The sequence below is a fragment of the Phycodurus eques genome, chromosome 8 (assembly GCF_024500275.1).
Source record: "Phycodurus eques isolate BA_2022a chromosome 8, UOR_Pequ_1.1, whole genome shotgun sequence".
Classification (NCBI taxonomy): domain Eukaryota; kingdom Metazoa; phylum Chordata; class Actinopteri; order Syngnathiformes; family Syngnathidae; genus Phycodurus; species Phycodurus eques.
The window spans coordinates 10,907,314-10,928,440 of NC_084532.1; the positions used below are offsets into that span (position 1 = coordinate 10,907,314).

The window sequence follows — 21,127 nt, forward strand, 5'->3', positions numbered from 1 at the left end:
GGGTTCAATCCCCGGCCCCGACTGTGTGGAGTTTGCAGAGTTTGCATTTTCTCCCCGTGCCTGCGTGGGTTTTCTCCGGGCACTCCGGTTTCCTCCCACATCCCAAAAACATGCATGGTAGGTTAATTGACAACTCTATATTGCCCGTGGGTGTGAATGTGAGTGCGAATGGTTGTCTGTTTGTATGTGCCCTGCGATTGGCTGGCAACCAGTTCAGGGTGTACCCCGCCCCCTGCCCGATGACAGCTGGCATAGGCTCCAGCACGCCCGCGACCCTAGTGAGGAGAAGCGGCTCAGAAAATGGATGGATGGATGGATTATTAAGATAAACAAGCTATCAACATTAACCCATCTTGTCATAGAGTCTGTAACACTAGAATATATTACTGCTAAACGTAATAACCAAATGGATAGTTTTAGGAAAACTGGTCCCCTCTTATTAAAACGGTGAACTTTGAAGCACCGTTCTTTGTTGTGCAGGCACAGCAGCTCCGTACACAAGTTGACTAACATGCATATGATATGGTGTTCATTCACGAATAGTCCATAGACACGCTATTGGCTTCAATTGCTTATGCTGGGACAACTAATAACAACACAGGTTATATTAAGTTCTTACACTATAAAAAGCATCCCACCGCAACACTCATGAGTAGCACTGCCTTTCCCACATCCTGTCCTGCACTTTTCTGTCCTCTCTCATCTTGTCCTATTGGATAGCTGTTGAATATCTTCACTGGTAGTACCCACCGTTCACGTATAAGATGATTTGACTTTGTAACGGTTATTGGTAGTCAAATATCTAAACCGTCTAACTATTCTTCTACTGTGGTTTGCACCCCTGTTCCTCTTGTCTATTACCTAAAACACTTTTCTGTCCAGCTGCATTTTCAATAAACATAAGAATGATTGAAATAAAGAAATAAATAAATGAAGAAATAAATAAGCAGAAGTATTTCAAACTCCGCTGTTGCACAGCAAAACTATTCTAGCATGAAAGGCATACAGATCCACCATTCTGTAGTCATGCAGCTGAACAGGTCAGGTTAAAGAAAAAAATTAAAGAATAAATATTGTAAATATTTTAGACAATTATTGCACACTGTTTCTCGACAATGCAAATTATCCGCAAAGTTTGACCTGTAGTAAGGAGTTGACTCCCCTTGCCAGCTACTACATCAATCAGAATGAGAAAATGTGTTTTTATTGATATTTAGTCAATATTTTTTGACAATTAATTGCACACAATTTCTTTATAGTGCAAGATATCAGCAAAGTTTAACCTATAGTAAGTAGTGGCCTCCCATTGGAAACTACTACAGCAATCAGAATGAGAAAATGTGTTTTTGAAGGTTGAAAAAATGAAGGTTTTGGAGTCCAGCCAAAGTCAGGACTTAACACATTGTCACCCCGCACGCCAACTTTCCGTGAGGAGTCAAAAGTAGTGAACCGTTTGTATCTACAAGGGATGGCCACTTGATTAGGACCGCAGCCCGGCTTGTGTCCACAGTTTGGGACACAAAACATCCACGACACCTCGTACCTTTAGTTAAGAGCGTTTTTCACTTTGCTAGTGTAAAAGGCAAACAAACATGTTATCCAGGTACAGAAAATAAATCGGCATATTATACCGTGCAGAGCACATCGAATGGTTCTCGGTTTTACCAGCCATCATACAATAACCGGACAGCTTTTGTGTGTTTCAAAAAATTTATTGCATTAGAATTGAACAATTCACATTTCTAGTGTGAAAACTAGTCTCATTCCATCCAAAAAAATAAGTTGACATTCATATCCACAAGTATAGTGTGTAATCCTTAATTGGACTAAATACAACAGGAAACAATTTACTTCTTGCAACATCAGCATTCACTTGATAGTCTTAGACCCTCTTGTTTAAATGACACCTGTAAACGATGAGCCTCATTGATAAACTACATGATGTACTGTACACCTCCTTGGGAGTGAGAGCCTCCATGTGATACCTAAACACCACAGTACAAGATAAATTAATTTCTCCATAAATCTACATATAAAAACATTTGAATGAAAACAAAACAGCCACAGCTCATAAGGTCATAGAAAATTCCCCCAAAAGCTATCAATCTTCTTTACCACTTATCCTCACTCGTGTCGTGGGTCACCCAAAATCCTGAAGTCTAACTAATCTGGCGTACACTAATGCTTAGAGACTGTTAACATCATTCAAATGCATTCACATTGGTCCTGATTGATAAACTGTTCATATTGAGCCATGATCCTCCCGTGTGAGCATCAGGCTGCTGTGGTTGTCACCGCTGATCCACCATTTCCGCTGCGCTGCCAAGAAGCTGGCGTCTCCCGCATCTTCATTCCTCTTTGGTCTGGTTGAGCTGAAAGTCACACCGGCCACAAGCCACCCAGTAAGGGAAATTCTACAGGCATCATTAAAATTAGCATCACGGGACATGCAGTACACGAACATGTACCTGTTTTCATATAATGTGTTAAGCAGGTCGGAGGTGGAGGATGACATGCTTGGTGTGCGTCCAGGGGTGGGGGAGGTGATGGGCTTTTCTGGAAGCGATGCTCGAGTGGGCTCTGTTTCAGCTACTGCAGAGATCAGGAAACAATATTGATCCTCACTAGGAAATTGCCCTATTGATTCCCTTTGAGGAAGTGGGCACAGCTGGGGCGACAATGGTTAAAAAAAAAAATATTATATATTATATTATATATTATATATATATATATATATATATATATATATTATATTATATACCCCATCTACACCAAAAAAAACATTGATTGTTGCACTTTAGTCTGCAGGTAGAGGACAAAATGTCTCTTTTGCCCTAAGACTCTTAAAACAGTTTACTCGGCTGTACAGTGGCACCTTGAGATATGAGTCATCTGACTTTGAAGTTTTGCAATACGAGCCATCGATTGGACAATTATTTTTTTTTTGCTTTGACCAGTGACGGCAGGTGACTCATCTCACTTTATAACGAGCAGCAGTTTGCCAGATAACATGCATAAATATTAATCAAACAAGAGGCTTCAAGCTGTTTGTTGCCACACTTAGCTGAAGGTTACTGTCAAACTAAAGATAAATCAAACAGAATGACACATTTTGTATTCAAAACAACCACATAGCCTGCGCAACCTAAATGGTAACATATAATGTGCTGATGGGAGTTTCCCCATTGCCACATGGGCTAACAATGATCATATATGTGGCGCTGTTGTTACCCTTCAAGCAACAGATATCTGAACATAAATGGTGCACCATTAACAGTACTCACAGGCATACAGTATATTCTTTATCCTTTGCGAAGAACGACTAATATTACTGAGAAACCAAGAGGAGCTGAGCCTCCAGTACAGTATAGCCATATGGCTGTCTTATACAGCCCCCAGGTGGCAAAGGCGTGCACACCAGAATGAGGAGCACAACTTGTATTGAAGGAGAAATTTGGACAAAAACTGTTTAATTCTTTTAATTCTATTTAATCATGTCATTATTATGTGTTTTAATAAATATTATAGAGTCCATTCTTCTAATTAAAAAACATTACACATGTTTGTTGTTGGTTTTTATGGGAGGTTGGAACGGATTAATGGCATTTTCATTCTTTTCGAAGGGGAAAGATAATTTGAGATACGACTGAGTTACAAGCATGGTGACGGAATGAACGAAACTCGTATCTCGAGGCACCACTGTACAGTATATCTTCATATGCAGATGCATCTCAGTAAATTAGAATATTTTTAAAAAGTTTGATTTATTTTAGCTCCAAGTTAAATTTATATTATATAAAATCACTACAGCTAGTGAAATAAATATTTTTAGTTTTTACATAATTTGGATGATTATAGTTTATATACGATGATGATTATAGTTTATGTTTTTCTACCCCAAGTGTTAACGTTTCTGTTGCATGCCTGTCAAAATAATGTTATTTTCCAAATAAAAGGCATCTCTGACTTTGGGTGCATGTTAAATATTTCACTGCTCCTACGGTGGCAACATAACACATATTTGTCTATCACTAACCTATGCTAATGCAATATTACAAGAGTCATACAGTAATTATGTGCAAGAAATATGTGCATTAATAGGCCATGAATATAAAACAATCCAATGAAAAACAGAAAATACCGAGTGAACCGAGCTCACCTTTTCGAATTGCGTGAAAATGTATTCTTACAGCGTCTGTAACTTTGGAATGTTGCGTGTCGCTAAACTGAGGAACACCTGTAATTTTTACTAGCTGTCTGTGACGCACGCAAAATGTGGCTGCGACCCACTTTTTGGTCCCGACCCACCCCTTAGGTCTACACTGCTGTGAAACAAGCAGCTTGAGTTACGGCTGTCACACTGTGAGCGTAAAAACCGGAGCCCCGGAGGATGGGTGGGGGCGCTTTCGTCCTATATCTTGATTGGTTCATGGACCAATGGGCCGCTCGTCTACATTTCCCGAAGAGGTTGGGCCCATATTAGCCCGATATTCTGATTGGTTCAATCCACTGTTTATATTAAATATGGACCAATGCCCCCCACTTACATTGTGGGCTGGGTTCTTGGGAAAAAAGATGAAAAAAAAAAACCCAACAGTTTTGCAATAGGCCCCAAAGAACTGCCAGGCCACCGGGCCCAGTATGCCCCTGTCTGTAGTGCACAACTATTTATCCATTGTATTATAACCATCGGCCATATCGGTTAAATATTAATGCTAAAAAAATTAAAGTGGAGAAATAAGACACTCACATATCTGAAAGGAACACTGAGACTTTGACCTCTGTGGTTTCTTGGAGTCAGCAAAAGGGCTCAAGTTCAAAAACTGGTGTTTGAGCCACATGGCGTGATCTTCCTCAAAGGTCTTCCTCTGTGGGTAGAAGAGAAGCGTGATAGCAAAAGCAGTGTGATCAGCAGAATCCAACATCAACATGCATCTCTGTGGTCCTTCATGGATTATTTCTTGTTCACCTCTTGGCTCAGTCGAATGGCTGCCTCTGTGAAGTTCTTCCTCTCCCTCTCAAAGCTCTTCCTCTGGTCCTCGAGGTTCTTCCACTCGTCTAGGAGACGATCCTTCTCTTGCAACATGTGGCAGTCGTCCAGCATGTCGGACGTCTCCTCCTCACACTGAGCGCTCAGCTTCTGCTACCAGACAAAAGTAGAGGATGGGGGGGGGACGGGGGGACGACAAAGAACATTTACAGTATTTCCTCCAACACACAGATACAATGAAATGTTGATTCTAACCTGCAGGAGATGTTGCTGTTTCTGAATGAAGTCTTTACACTGCTTTATCTCGAGCCTCAGTTTGCCCATTTCCTTTGAAGTTTCTCGGGGAACTGTATCAGCATCTTCAATGTCATCTGTTGAAGCCAACAACAAGCAAACGTGTTTCATTATGTTTCTACCTTTTTTTTCTAGACCCTTCAGTAAATCCTAGATCCTAGACAGTTTGGGCCGGGGAAGACCATCTTCTGTTTCAACTAAAAACATTGTTCTTCAAGGCCTGCTTGGATGAGTTTGGTGTGGAAAGAGAACTCTGTTAAAAAATATGTTAGGGATGAACTCAAACAGAGATTGTGAGCCAACATTATCCTCGATAAAGTGACACACAGGGAACCTAAAGACACAATCTTTTAGGTTCCCTGTACGTACAAACACTGCCCTTATTCACATACAGTAAACTAAAGTATTACCAAAAGTACGTGCTCACCTGCCTTGACTCACATATGAACTAAACTGACAGCTCATTCCTAATCATTAGGGTTCAATATGATGTTGGTCCACCCTTTGCAGCTACAGTATAACACCTTCAACTCTTCTGGGAAGGCTGTCCACAAGGTTTAGGAGTGTGTTTATGGTAATATTTGCCCATTCTTCCAGGAGCATATTTGTGAGGTCACACACTGATGTTGGACGAGAAGGCCTGGCTGTCAGTCTCCGCAATAATTCATCCCAAAGGTGTTCTGTCAGGTTGAGGTCAGGACTCTGTGCAGGCCATTCAAGTTTACCCAAACCAAACTCTCTCATCCATGTCTTTATAGACCTTGCTTTGTGCACTGGTGCACAGCCATGTTAGAAATGGAAGAACTATTTCCACAAAGTTGGGAGCATGGACTTGTCCAAAATATTGGCTCTTTAGTTCTAGTGAAATGCACTCTGAAGGATTCAGCATACCATGTGCTTTTGGATAATTCATTGTTCCCAACTTTGCAGGAAATTTGGGGATGGCCCCTTCCTGTTCCAACATGACTGGGGACCATTGCACAAGGTAAGGTCCATAAAGACATGGATGAGAGAGTTTGGTGTGGGTGAATTTGACTGGCTTGCACAGAGTCCTGAAACCAAACCTCGACTGCAGATTTTGATTTCAATTGTTGCTCTATTTTTTTGTAATGTTTGTACAATATTTTTGTGTTATCCATTCCTCTGGCTCTCTCTCAATGTTTAAATGTGTTTGTACTATTTTAGGTGTGTTTATAGGCCTTTAAAAAAATCTTGACATCATAAATGCAGCCAAAACATGCCAAAGGTGTATTTAAATTGGTATTTCTATTTCACAAATTTCACTTATTGTGGAGGTGGACTGGATCTCAAGGATGATCAGAAGAAATGGACAGTACCCAAGTTAAATATATGAGTGTCACAGGAAATAGTCTGAATACTTATGGCTGTGTGATATTTCAGTTTTTCTTTTTTAATAAATCTGCAAACATTTCAACAATTCCTTTTTTTTCTGTCAATATGGTGTGCTGTGTGTGCATGACTGTGGAAAAAAATGAACTTAAATGATTTGAGCAAATACCTGCACTATAACAAAGAGTGAAAAATGTAAGGAGGTCTGAAAACTTTCCGTACCAACTGTAATTGTTTGTGTTATATTAGTTTCAGAAGAATCTGTTGATTCTTGTGATTTAGATCAAGGTCAGACTACATTTTATTAACAATTTATGCAGGGGCTCACATACTTTCTTCCTCCCAATGTGCAGTAGATGTGCTAACCACTTGGTCACCATGCCACCAAATTTATTCAAATAAGGTGTATTCCCCATTAAAGTTAGAACCAGTTCGTACGTATTTATTGGTATGAATGAGTGACTATGTGGTGGACTCATGATTAGCACATTTGCTTCACAGTCTGAGGTTCTGGGTTCAAATCTCAGCTTGAGGCTTCCTTGGTGGAGTTTGACTATTCTTTCCATGCTTGCATGGGTTTTATTTTGGGTACTCTGGCTTATGCCCACATTCCAAAAATCATGAATGTTAAGTTAATAAAGACTTTTAGAATTGTCCATATGTGTGAATGTGAGAATCCATGGAATCAACGTCCGAGGTCAGCTGGGATAGGCTCCAGCTCACCCGCAATCCTAAGATCTATAGCAAATGGATGGATGGATAGATTTTTCTATGGGAATACAGTATCCTTCCAAGAATTTAGTTTAAAACAGTGACGACGAGTGTGGCTACCTCGGTTGTCCAGTCTCTCAACGTGGTTCTTTAGTCTTCTCCACTGACGTCGAACACTGTTGGTTAGCTTCTCCCGAGTGTGAACACTAAACAGATCTGCGCTCTCCTGACAGGAATAAATCACTTCATCTTCCTCCTCATCAGAGTCCACCTGTAACCCCCCAAAAAACATCCAGTGCTATTAGTACATGTCACAGTGATCATTATCCAGTGAACTCCAATTTATTGCGGGTATACATTCTAGACCCACCCGCAATAAAGAAAACAATTTAATTTAGTTTACATTTTTTTACCCCTCCCACACACTTTCAACATATTGAACTGATTAAAACATAGTTTGTGTTCAAATAGCCATCGCTTAAGGGTTTGTCAAACCGCACGTATCGATGCAAACCGTTAGCATGTAAATGGCCTTTTCCATATATGTTACCATTAACCTAAAACGCACTCATAAAGCAGAGCTGTGTAGTTGTTGTGTAGTCAAAACTCGTAAGTCCGGTCACTCGTATCTCAAGGCACCGCTGTATATGAAATTACTGTATGTATTGTAGTTGCTGTGTGTTAGATACAGTATGTGCCTTTGGGAGCCTGGACCTGTTGGGATGGCAGGTGACGTCAGTGAGTCTGCGTGTGAGTGTCTTGGCGTAATTGGTGACTGTGGCTCTCCTTTGCCACATGCATTACAGGAAGTACAAATACTGTATACAGTAAAAAAAACAAAAAGCAACACAGCCGGGCGCAAACGATGAACAATTGTGCAGATATAGTGGGGGAACACTGTATAATATTCCTTGTTTGCGTTCCACCTACTTCTATGGCACCATTGTGCTGTTTGTCTCCTTTGACAGTTGACTTCTTGGAACTGAGAATGCCCACTATGTCTTTTTTCATTTGCTTCAGAACCTTTCTCAACTCAGCATTTTCCAACAGTAGCTCCCTCTGCCTGCTCTCGTAGTCCCTTAGCAGACTTTTGTACATCTCCCCCTCGTGCCTGCAATGAAACACAATGCACTGAGTAAAAGATAGGTCAATGTTTTTATTGTTTGTTTTGTGTTAAAAAGTCAACTCACTTTGCTTCTGTCTTCTCAGTCTTCCAGAGGCTTCTCTTGCCGTCTGCTCGTCCTAGTTTGTTTGATACGTCAATAGCTGAAAGCAACAAAACGTCATATTCTGCACACATTGGTTAGTTGTACAAAGACGGTGCAAATCAGGAGATCTAACCAAGTCTCTTCTCCTTTTTGTCAACCAGGAGCTGATTCAGTCTCTCTTTCAGTTTGTTAAACTCTCGCTCTTTCCTTTTCATCTCGTGATTGTACTGGCTGGCCCGGCTAGAGACGATGTTCTGCAGCTTGTGATTCTGGACCAAAAAAGTTGGTAATGTTTAGATGGTCAAGCACATGGTCCTATTGACTATGCACAATGTAGGGTTCAATCGATAGTAGCACTTAACTTGCATGTGTTTTGCTCTGTGACTTTTTTTTTTATTGAGAATGACCCATGTATCCATTTTGTATACTGATTATCCTGTTCAGGGTAGCTGAGAGGCTGGATCCTATCTCAGCTGACTTCAAGCGAAAGGCAGACTACACCCTGGACTGGTTGCCAACTCAATCATAGGGCTCATTTCATTTCGTATTATCAGGTGAGTTGAACCACTGCATAACCAAGGACTCATCGGGATTAATTAATCAAAATTTGCACAAATCTGAGGACAAATAAAAGCACTGTGCTGGCATCACATAACTGAACTAAGATGTAGAAAAATAACAGCCTAACTGGATTTTCATCAATGTGCAATTTGACTGTCGCTGTCTTTATTTATTCAAGAGGGTTCAATTGCATGATATGCTGCTAGGCCTTGTAGTAGTCCATAAATTGGAAAATTTGAATCGGAAACAAATTGTTTCACAAATAATTAGATGATATGCTGGGATATTGTGCCGTGTTTTGTACGTGTAGTGTCATATGATCAGCGTCTCTATACTGGAGTCATATGATTGACAGATATGCTGACCTGTCATAATGGGCTCATTTGCGACAATCAGGATTTCATGTATTTTCTCGCTTTTCTATTTGCGGCTGCATTACTATTAGCAAATAAAGAACGGAAGGGATTTATATATGCTGCGTTTTGTTCTGACCACATATGTCGCTCTAAACACATATTGGCCGGTCTTACAGCACCTCTTCCTTTTCGTTTTTCAGGCAGTTCTGCAAGGTCTTCACTTTCAGCTGAAGCTGTCGTTCCCGCTCAACAAGTCCTATGTTCTCTCTTTTGGAAATTTCTAGCTGCTCCTATAATAACAACATGGCATTAAGAGTACATTCAAAACAATGCTGTGAATTCCAACATGATAACATTCATTCATTCATCTTCCGTTCCGCTTATCCTCACTGGGGTCGCGGGCGTGGTGGAGCCTATCCCAGCTATTTTCGGCCGAGAGGCGGGGTACACCCTGAACTAGTCGCCAGCCAATACATGATAACATACAGTACAATATTTACGATTGAAATAACATTACATAAAAATCTTCTTACAAAATCAGATCTTTTTCCCACATATTTATAATATATGTGTTATCTGTAATATTATTACAGATACAAATGTGAGAGAAAACAAAAACTGCCAACCTTACTGTATCAAATAAGTGGAAACAGCATGAAGTAACACAAAAAGCAAAAATATTACTAGTCCCACAACAAAATATGAAGGCTGCATTACATTTTACATGTTTTTGAATAATGAATATATGTGCTTGAGCTAACCAGATTTGAACACGGGGCCAACTGCTTCAATGTGTACTGATTTCACTTAAAAACATGAACCTTTAACACTTAAACATGGACATCATCCAAAATTCTTACACTGTAAACCTCATTTTGACGTTAAGTATAAAGTTGTTAAGCAACTGAGGTTGAAGCTGGGGGAAAAAGTGGCGGCTTTACAGTGTATCGCGGGGGCTATGTTATCTTTAGTGTCGGCTTTACGGTATATAGCAAGGGTGACGTTACCTTAAGTCGCGTGCAGGTGAGCTGCAGAGTGTCGACATTGTTGCTCCACTTCAGCTGCTCCATCTCCATGTTCTCCAAGGTTTGGGTGCCCCGACGGTGCAGCTGAAGCAGCTCGTACATGGAGTTGAGCACTGAGACGACGTTCACGTCCGAGCGGCCATCCGTTTGCGTCCAAACCGGTGGGAGACCCAGTGAGAAAACCTCCTGTGAATGAAGAGGGAAGCCAAAGCGTTCTGTCCATGATTGTTTATGCACCTTTGAAGTGATTGATGTGTCATGTGTTGTTGTTTTATACACTGTTTAGTGTCAGTTATGATAGGACCATTATTCTGTAGCCTCTTTGACAGTAGCAAGCATATAAATGTGATACAGGAGAAATAGGCAATCGCCTACACAATGTAAACAGTGACTGCATGTTTGTTACTTGCGCGCCATGCTCGTGTCTTCATCGGTTCATGTGATCCCCTCAGAATGCAATGACTGTGAGTATTGCGTAATCTTTGTGTGCTATTGTGATATACTGTATGTGTGACACACACAATTACATTTGGCCATGTTTGCGGGTAAAATATGCATACAGTAGTGGTGCGAATTTAGATTGTAATCGCGTGTGATGTGTGCTAATGGCGTCTTTCTTTTCTTCTCCTTCAATCCACTTTTCTGTTAAGAGTTTCACTCCAATTCACTGTTGCCTAATGTGTGGAAGTAAATAAAGGAGCAATGATGCTCATCCTGCCTGGCTCATGAAAAGGAGTTCGACTGACCGTGCCATCATTGTTAACGCTTGGAAGAAAAGCGATACTGAGCACAGTGCTTAACTTCTTTGGTCAACCATGGCGTAAGCCTACTCTAAGTGAAACCTGTTCTGTAAAACCGCTGTATGCTGCAGCTCAGTTTCAGGGTGTTGCGAGTCCTCTTATAGCCTTAGCCATCTATTTGTAGAGCAACAATTATTTTATTCAGATCCTCAGAGAGGTCTTTACCATGTCTTGTAACACTAACGAGTAACATGACACTGGGGAGAGAAAATGGCTGGGCCCTATTTGGACATTTTCACTTTTACTCACTTTTATTGCCAGCTTTTGAAATATTAATGGCTGTGTGTTGAGTTATTTTGAGGGGACAGTAAACACTGTTATATCAACTTATATTGACTACTACAAAAAGTAGCCAAATGTCATTTCTTCGGTGTTGACACATGAAAACCTATGAGAATCAGAATCAGCTTTATTGGTCACGTATATTACAAGACACACAAGGAATTTTTCTCATCATACTAGAGTGGAGTGCAGCCACTATGACAAAATCAACATTCAGGACATAACAAATACAAATAAGGAGAATCATTGATCAATGAAAGTATAATACTAGTGTGGTGATGCTGATATAATGGTAATTGTGCAAATGATGCAGAGTCCTCAAGCAATTTAGACCAATTAAAAGTGAGTAATAGTGCAATGACCTGGTGTGCAAATGGTGCAATTCTCAAACGCATAAGTCTGCCTTGTAGTTCTGACCCGGGTTCAAATCCGGCCTCGCCTATGTGGAGTTTGCATGTTCTCCCTGTGCCTGCGTGGGTTTCTCTACATGCATGGTAGGTTAATTGAAAACTCAAAATTGCCCGTAGGTGTGAATGTGAGTGCGAATGGTTGTTTGTTTGTATGTGTCCTGCGATTGGCTGGCAACCAGTTCAGGGTGTCCTGCCCGATGATGATTCCTCCAGTGTCCCTCACTGAAAAAAAGAGTCCTTTGAAGTTTGAAGTAATTTGAAGATGTACATCGGATTGCAATGTGTTAAAATGACATAATTTACCCCTCTTCTCCTAAAACAAATATGTAATTTTAACAGATTTTAATCATATGCAACCGATGTAAATGTTCAAATTAAATTCAAAGGATTCTTATTTTCAGTGCTGGCATCACTGGTGTCACATACGTGGAGGTTTTCGTCCACCGTTCCTTTGTTCCCCAGGGTCTCCGACGCAATTACACTCCAACAACCGGTTGCTGCTGCCCGCTCAACTGGCCGTGTCCTCACCTGTGCTGAGCTGGAGTCACGATATTGTAAGGGCAATAGGCGGCATAAATGATTGCCTTGATCAATTTATAGGCGTCCTCACAAATATCAGTGATTCATTAAATGCACGTTAGCAAGTGAATTCCGAGTACTCGCCTCTTATACATTGTTGACATCAAATGTCGGGCATGAATTGTTCATCAGTGCAAATTGTTCATGTATCTCTGATGTGCAGTTTCCCAGCATCACCTCTAAGTGTCGCCATTGCACCAAAAGCTGTAGAAAAGTTGGCGTGAGGCACCGCACATTTCCACGCTCATTTCACTCTTGATACATCTGAACTTTGCCACGAAAAAGAACGTACGCCACGTTTGTGTGCATACGCACCTTTTGTACATGAGGCCCCTGGTCATTAGACCCACAAGGAGTGAAAATCTAAGACGCTGGTCCCATCTGTACCGCTTTAACAGCTTCCCCTCTTTTGTCTTCAAGATTGTCTTTTGTCCACACAGTATAGTAGTTTTGTGTGTGTGTTGAGGTCACGCACCTGATTGATATGTGTTACACATTCTGGCACGTTGTGCTCAGTGCAGAAGTTAGTGAGCATGTAGGACTTCCTGTGCAGAGGCAGCGGTGACTGGTCCAAGTGGCCTGTTAAGGGCCGTGTTTGACATTTGCCAAAGCTGCTGCAAACGTCCTTGACATCTGAGGAAATAGCACGCATTTAAAGTAAATGACTGTTATTTCAGGGAATAACATTATTAATGTTGAACAACGACAATGATAATGAAGGCTGCAAGCACCAAATTAAGTGCCTTTTTACGTTTTACGTTCACTGCCTTTTTCATGGCGAATCATCCAAATGATCGTCAAAGGTTGTGCTCCATCCACATTAGAAGGGGAAGTCCAAAAAGCTTGGCAATTTAGGTTTGTTCAACTGTCTAGGATACCTGCTTCTGATTTAAGCCCATTTGGGTGAATTCGGTCGTAGGTCAATAACCCTGGAATTTTCCCAAAATGGCCGCTTCAAATTGAAATGGCTAACTTCCTTGTCCAATTTCATGCAAGTGTCCTACAGACATTTAATGCATCCTCTTATGTTCAGACATGTCCACCAAATGTTTGTTGGTCATTGAAACTAGTGTTGTAGGCTAATTTTTTCTAACTTTCCAGGAGGTACTATTGAGTAAAACATAACTTCCAAGACGACCTTTGCACCGCTTGGTGCTCAAGGCCCTAAAAAAATGTGGGAATCGCACAATCTGGAATGTGGCCCAAATTTTCGTAATCTATTCTTCATGTGGCTTCTTTTTCTTTCTTTCTTTTTTTTTTTGAGTCACGATTAATTTTGATCTGAGGATAAATAGCAACGCTGCGCTGGGGTCACATGACTGAATTATAGACAGTGAACGTGTAGATAAATCAGAATGGCTGGCTGTTCTCTGATGATGTCTCCGTCAAATACCCTTCTTATGATAACTTGTGATTTGTTTCTTGTTGGCATTTGTCAGTGAAATCAGGAAGTAGACAATGGAAAAAGGTTGCAAAAAAACAGAGCTTGAACAGCCACCATGCATGACGCGATGCAAGACACTGGCATATAGCATATCAACACTTAATTTCAGCAAAAATAATGATCTTGTGTGTATTTTTCTATTTCATTGGATTTTGCAAAACGCGCATTAGGAAAGATGTATCCTCCCCTACTTATTTGTAATTTGCTACTAGAAAATTCACCTCGCAAAGGTTTTAATTAAACGATCCTTAAATACTCCAAGAAAAATGTGCTTATGTGCTGTTTTTAGGCTCTTTCTGTAATGTTCTTCGATGCCACAAGATAGAGCCAAAGCCCTGTGTTACATCTTTACTTGTTATGGTTAACTTTTTAAATCGTTGCTTGAGGTGTACCTGCGAAGCAAAGCACCTTTGCATTATTCATTCATGCTAAGGCTGAGTGTTTTATTGTTTTTGTCTCAATAGGAACCATGCTGTACTTTTCTTTTAAACCCCTTTTATAACAGGATCACAGTCGAGAGGGCTAAAATGTTACTTAAAATAATACAAGTGTTATAAGGGCAACAGTTTTAGCTTCGAAATGATTATTTCACAAATCAGTGGTTGACCAGCATTACAGAACGGATTGTCTTTACTTCAGAAGTTCCATTGTAAAAGCTATTGAGGTTATTGCCGGCGCACAGACATACACACATGCTAAGAATAGACTAACAGAAAATAATTGACTTCTGTCTTAAAAAGGAGCACAAGTAAGAGGTCGCCAGTATCTAGGTGACTGATCCACATTAAATCTTAACCGATTCATCGGTGGGCAGATCAATCTGGCTGATGATAGTGTGTCAATAATACAATAAATCGACAATGGTCAATATGTAACCGATGTATTATTTTTTGCTGCATGGAGATTCTGTCGCGCTGCCCGAGTGCAGCACACTTTTCCACCACTCACTCAGTTTAGAGAAATGGCATTTGTTTTTTTAATTCCACGATAAACTGTAACTTTGTAAAAGAGTCTTACACTACACTTTAGTGTCCTACTGCACCATGACAATAACGTACTTGGGCATGTCAAATTATTTCTACATTTGTTTTTTCCACGCATGTTTAAGAGATTAAAGCGTTTGAAGATTGTGTTGCGTTGCATCTTTGTGAAAGAAATAAAACTGTTGCAGCTGCAAGGCACAAATGACCTCAGGAGCTTGACGTCAGCTTTATTTTTAAAGCCCAAAAATATACAGTGGGTACGGAGAGTATTCAGATCATCTTAAATGTTTCTCTCTTTGTTATATTGCACCCATTTGCTAAAATTATTTAAGTTAATTTTTCCCCCTAATTAATGTACACACAGCACCCGATATTGACAGAAAAAAAACGGAATTGTTGAAATTTTTTCAGATTTATTAAAAAATAAAAGTTGAAATGTTTCATTGTTGTATTTTGCGATTCATAATGCGCCACACATTTTCAATGGGAGACAGATCTGGACCCCTTGGCAGGCCAGTCAAGTACTTGCACTTTTACTAGGAAACCACGCCGTTGTAGCACGTGCAGAATGGGGCTTGACATCGTCTTGCTGAAATAAGCAGGGACATACCTGTAAAACATGTTGCTTGGCTGCCAGCATATGTTGCTCCAAAACCTGTATGTACCTTTCAGCAGTAATGGTGCCTTCACAGATGTCCAAGTTACCCATGCCATGGGCACTAACACACCCCCATACCATCACAGATGCTGGCTTTTGAACTTTGCGCTGATAACAATCTGGATGCTCCTTTTCCTCTGGCTCACAGGACATAATGTCCACAATTTACCAAAACAATTTGAAATATGGACTTGTCACACCACATAACACTTTTCCACTTTGTGCCAGTGCATCTCAGATAAGCTCCTGCCCGGAGAAGCTGGACGGCACTGCTGGGTGTTGTTGATATATGGCTTTCGCTTTGCATGGAGTTTTAACTTGCATTTGTATATGTAGTGACCAACTGTGTTTACTGACAATTGTTTTCTGGCGTTTTTTAATGCAGTGCCGCCAAAGGGAATTAAGGTCACGGGAATTCAATGTTTTATTTTGCCTTGCCGCTTAAGTGCAGATATTATAGACCACAGCAGATGTATTACCTAAACTCTTTGCAGTCTTATGTTGAGAAATGTTGTTCATAAACTGTTGGACTATTTGCTTACACAGTTTTTCATGAAGTGGTGAGCCTCAACTCATCATTGTTTGTGAACAACTGAGCCTTTCAAGGATGCTCCTTTTATACCCAATCATGACACTCACGTTTCCAATTAAGCTGTTCACCTGTGGAATATTCCAAATTGGATGATTTTTGAGCATTCCTCAAATGCCGCTGTCCCGCTGTTTTGTTGCCGCTGTCCCAGCTTTTTTGGAACATGTTGCAGGCATCAAATTCAAAATGGGAGAATATAGCCAAAAAAAAAAAACAATAACGTTCATCAGTTTAAACATTAAATATCGTGTCTTTGTAGTGTACTTGATTGAATATAGGTGCAAAAGGATTTGCAAATCATTGCATTCAATTTCTATTTACATGTTACACAACATACCAACTTCATTGGAATTGGAGTTTGTATGTAGTTGTAGATTTGTGTACTGCATGTTCTAGAAGCTGATACATTTGACTGAAAATCTAGTTTAGTCCCTTGTATTAAGTTTAGTAACGTAACGCATGTTTTGTTTACATCAAATTTTATTTGAAACCAACTTTATTTTTTTATTTTTTTATGTTTGCTTCAGCGTTTATCTTTCAAATGTTTGCAAATACCCAGTGGTGGCAGATGGAACTTTTCAACAGCTAGGAAATATAACTAATTAATATTGATAAACTGATTTTGTAAATTAATAGTCTTTTGTTTCTTTGTCTTGAATTATATTTTGAGTAGTGTAAGAATTTGCATTCATGTACAGTACCCGATGTATAGCTATGTTCTTATTTCATATGTTGTCCGTTATACAGTATTGGCGATCAGCTTGTTTTAGTTCCCAATATCTGTATGGGCCCCAAAAATCCCAACTGGGCTCTAATCCGTATGATGTCGTTACTTAGACTTTTGATTTTCATCTATTATTATTACTATGTTTTAGCCTTTCACTCACCCGAGGAGGACTCCGGCATGGTTGCAGTGGAGCCTACGGCGTTTCAACATCCACTGCATAGATACTTGCAGACGTTTAGTGTTGTTGTATGCGCTACGCCGCCATCTTCTGAAATAGAGGTTCAGATTAGCAGAGCCAACATAGCGTAGCTTGGATTAAAAAGCGATGCATAGGGAGACAAAACACAAAGACAGTGTCAAGATGACACAGTCAAATAAGTACTAACAAGTGTTTTTTCTTTTTTTCTTTTTTTTACGGGCATGCAGCTAAAGACTGCGGTGTACTTGCAGCCATGATAACATCGTGTTTTCACTCTTTGTTGTTCATTAGTTTGTCTGCTTGATTGCACCAGACAACCGTTTATAATCAAACGGCCCAATTATATATATATATATTCCGCCTTTTTCCAGTGTCTCCATGTGGAAGGTGTTGTCTGAAAGACAGGACAAACATGTGAAGTTTGACAACTGACACCCTCTTTTTCCACCTTTTTGTGCTGAAAGCAGTGTCGTTGTCTGATGTCATGCATGTCATTATCTGACAGTGGGATGCCTTTTCAAAGCAAACCCTGTGTGATGCACTTGACAACTTTTTAAATTTTGTTTGATTATTTATTTACAGGATACTCTCTTGAGCTGCATCATCTCAATTCCGAGAGGGTCCTTTCATTCTTTTGTGATCATTCCTTTACTTAACATTCTAAGTAAAGGAATGATCCTTCTATAAGTCCTAACCAACACTTTGACACGGAGCACTTTAAGCACCAACCCTTTCCAGTACATTCCCTGCCTTGCGGAATTGTGCTAAAAAAAACTTCATGTTAACCAGATTGTTAGTTAATCATTTACCAATAAATATTGTCTAAAAAGACATGCAGCAATTTTTTTTCTTTAAAAAGAGTGAAACTGTAAAACTGCAGGGTTGAATGTGATGCAGTCGAAAATTTGGGTGAACGTAACTTTTGTGCTGGTGCACCCAGGAAAAAACGTTGGGCGCACCAGGGAAACCAGTACAAAAAGTTAGTCTCGAGCCTTGTACAGAGATCAGTGTATTGATGAAATTCAGTACAACAAACATCCATCCATCCATTTTCTGTACCGCTTATCCTCATATTCTAATAAAACATTATTACATAAGGCTGGCAGCCAGCACACCCACAACTCTAGTGAGGATAAGCGATCTAGAAGATGGCTGGATGGATGTTTAGTTTATTAGAATAATATTGAGTTCTTTTACCCCAGCTAAACAGGGAAATCGCTGAAACATTAGATATCGTTGAACACTTAATTTATTTCAGTAGTTCAATTCAAAATGTTATAGTCATTTAAACATTCACTACACAGAAGATGAAATATTTCATGTTTTGATAATTTTGGTGATTGTAACTCACAGGTCATGAAGATCCCAAATTCCTTTTAAAAATATTACATAAGAAACCCTCAAAATGATTTCTTATTTTGAAATTTGGTGGGAATTGGCCTTCTGAAAATATGTAGAGTATATATATGTTTAATAAAACTATAATACATATGTTAGGACTTTTTGAATAGAACTACTGAAATAAATACACGTTTCTACGATATTGTAATTTATGGAGATGCACCTTTATTTGCGGCGTCATTCCCAATATTCTATTATGGTTGTTTTCTGAGAGCATTGTCCCTGCATGTGGACAATTTAACAGCTCACAGGTTGGGAGCAGCATCTTATCTCAACGCTCTTATGCTTAGCTGATCAGACTAATCCCAGACAGGCAGTCTGCTAATTTATCTGAACAACAACACAATAATTCCCACACGTTAAAGCTACATTTCATCTGCGTATTGTTAAAAATAAAATAAAAAACACTTGCGGGGCACCAGCAATCCTAGTCATAATTCATATTTTCACAGGGCTTTTAACGTCAAATAGTGCCGTTTTAATTCCTCCCCTGTAAAGTGTTAGAAATACATGCCACGTATAACACAACAATCCAAGCAGCAGTACAAAGTCAAGTGTTTGAATTTACCTTGAAGGTCTATTGAGAGGTGCTTATTTGAATTGAGAATAGTGAACAGGTAAAGGTGAAACTACGATGAAGGTAACACATGCGACGCAACATTCGGAGTAAGTGTGTCATGGTCATGACGTGCTTTATACAATGAGGCAACGAGCGTGAGGTAACAACGCAACCGCGCACAATCATCACGAATTGTGCTTAATTACAACTTTGAAGCGGCGCAAAAAAAGGCACATTTGAGTGAGGTCGTGGAGGCAGGTTATCGGTGTCGCCTCGGCTTCGAGCCGCCACTCCCGACGTCTTATCACCAGCCCAGTTCGACATTAACGCAAAGAGACGTTTACATTTCATGTTTTAAACGCAACAAGAGAAATAATATATGGGTGAGATACCTACGAAAGGCGATTTTTCTCTCTCTCCCTCTCGCCGGTCCCGACTTCACTGAAGCAGCTCCGCAGTCGCCAGTCGAGTCTCTGCAAATTCGAGCACGCAAAGCAAGAAACACGCGGATTGGCTGCCACGGCGTTTAGCAACCTACAACAACTCTTTGGATTGGTTCATGGACTTTGCGTCCCTTGGGCGATTAATTTTTAAAAATATCCTTTCCATTGTGTTTGAGAGTCTATCAAACATGACGTGTATGCTCAAATAAATAATCCAAGATCTGTATCATTGTGTGTGCGTTAAGAAATACACGTACATGGATCCTAGGTTCCGACGGAGTCCCGCGCATACGGTAGCGGCGTAACCCGAATTTGTACGTAAATCTTGTCACTAACCGATGCTAACTGCCTAACACAGTAGTAAAATCATACAGTAAACGTGTATGATAAACATTACGCCATAAGTATAAAACAAATTTTAAAAAACGTATGGAGGGAACTGACTCCGCTTGCCTAAATTCTACCACGTGACAACGCATTATGTCTTACGCGCAGTGCTGGTTCTAGACCAGGGGTGTCAAACTCATTTTTGTCGTGGGCCCCAATGTAGTTATGGCATCCCTCGGAGGGCCGTTACGACTGTGAACGCATATAAATTATCGCCTCATAATTACATATACACGACAGATTGATGGATAACTCGTTTTGAAATCAGAAGCAAATAACAAAACGTTTGTATTAAATCTATTTTAAAATGGGCATTGGTAACATACAATGCTTTCACTATCTCAACGTTATACAAGTGAAGACAATTTGTAATTTGGGCATTTTCACAAGAAACATGAAGTCGACACAGATGATTTGGTTTCGTGGGCCACATAAACTGATGTGGAGGCCCGGATCTGGCCCCCGGGCCAGCAGTTTGACACGGGTGTTCGAGACCACTTTTACTGGGGAGGCCGGGCTGGAGCCAGGGGTTTTGTCAGATGGGCACAGTTTAAAAAACACACACACACACACACAATTCATCTAAATGTGTCGAAATGTATTCATTCATGGTATTTATTAATTGTATTGCTTTGTTTTAATTCTTTAAATTGCATTCAGTACAAGCTTTCGTTGTATTCTAAAGCCTGACCAGGGACTAAGACTGCGAATTAGCTGTAGACATCTTCGATGCGTCACATATTCCTATTTTTAATGGCAACAAAGAGCAGTGTCCAGGCACAGTGTGAAGTGGGCATTGTCACCCCCCACCCCTCAGAACTGCCATCTCACCCTTCGTAACCGCCGTAAACTGAGGACCCCTGTACACCGATATGGATATTCACAGCACAGAGAATGCGAGACACCATATGTCAACATTGAGGTTTAAATGAGTGAGTATACGGTTACGAAAACAACATAAGTGTCAAGAATAAATACAATACTACGCACAATTGTTTCATTTGTAATGAGAAAAACAATGTATTAAACCCCACGGTTTAAATTTTGCTTTTAAATCACATATACAGAATTATACACAATCTAAGGGCTCTATCAAATATTCTACACTACTGAGATAAGAGGAGTTATTAATTTAACAGGATTTATTACTGTGGTTGTAGATTACAGTGGT

At 40.1% G+C, this 21,127-nt stretch overlaps 1 protein-coding gene across 6 annotated transcripts; it reads right to left on the minus strand.

Moving 5' to 3' along the window:
* Window positions 1-1,697: 1,697 nt before the first annotated feature.
* Window positions 1,698-19,610, minus strand: LOC133406659 (afadin- and alpha-actinin-binding protein-like). Of its 6 annotated transcripts, none has more exons than XM_061684412.1 (14): window positions 19,519-19,610; window positions 17,128-17,235; window positions 13,042-13,199; window positions 10,478-10,681; window positions 9,650-9,760; window positions 8,687-8,822; window positions 8,536-8,611; window positions 8,276-8,456; window positions 7,466-7,616; window positions 5,246-5,361; window positions 4,970-5,143; window positions 4,751-4,868; window positions 2,469-2,592; window positions 1,698-2,372 (listed from the first exon to the last, which is right to left on the minus strand). In XM_061684412.1, exons 2-14 carry the CDS (start codon window positions 17,144-17,146, stop codon window positions 2,243-2,245), a joined length of 1,698 nt encoding a protein of 565 aa, XP_061540396.1. In that variant the 5' UTR covers window positions 17,147-17,235; window positions 19,519-19,610; the 3' UTR covers window positions 1,698-2,242. The 6 variants fall into 6 exon arrangements, with proteins under 6 accessions (XP_061540396.1, XP_061540398.1, XP_061540397.1 ...); XM_061684414.1 differs by having other exon boundaries at window positions 19,523-19,603; XM_061684413.1 differs by having other exon boundaries at window positions 17,128-17,232; window positions 19,519-19,598.
* Between the last annotated feature and the right edge of the window lie 1,517 nt (window positions 19,611-21,127).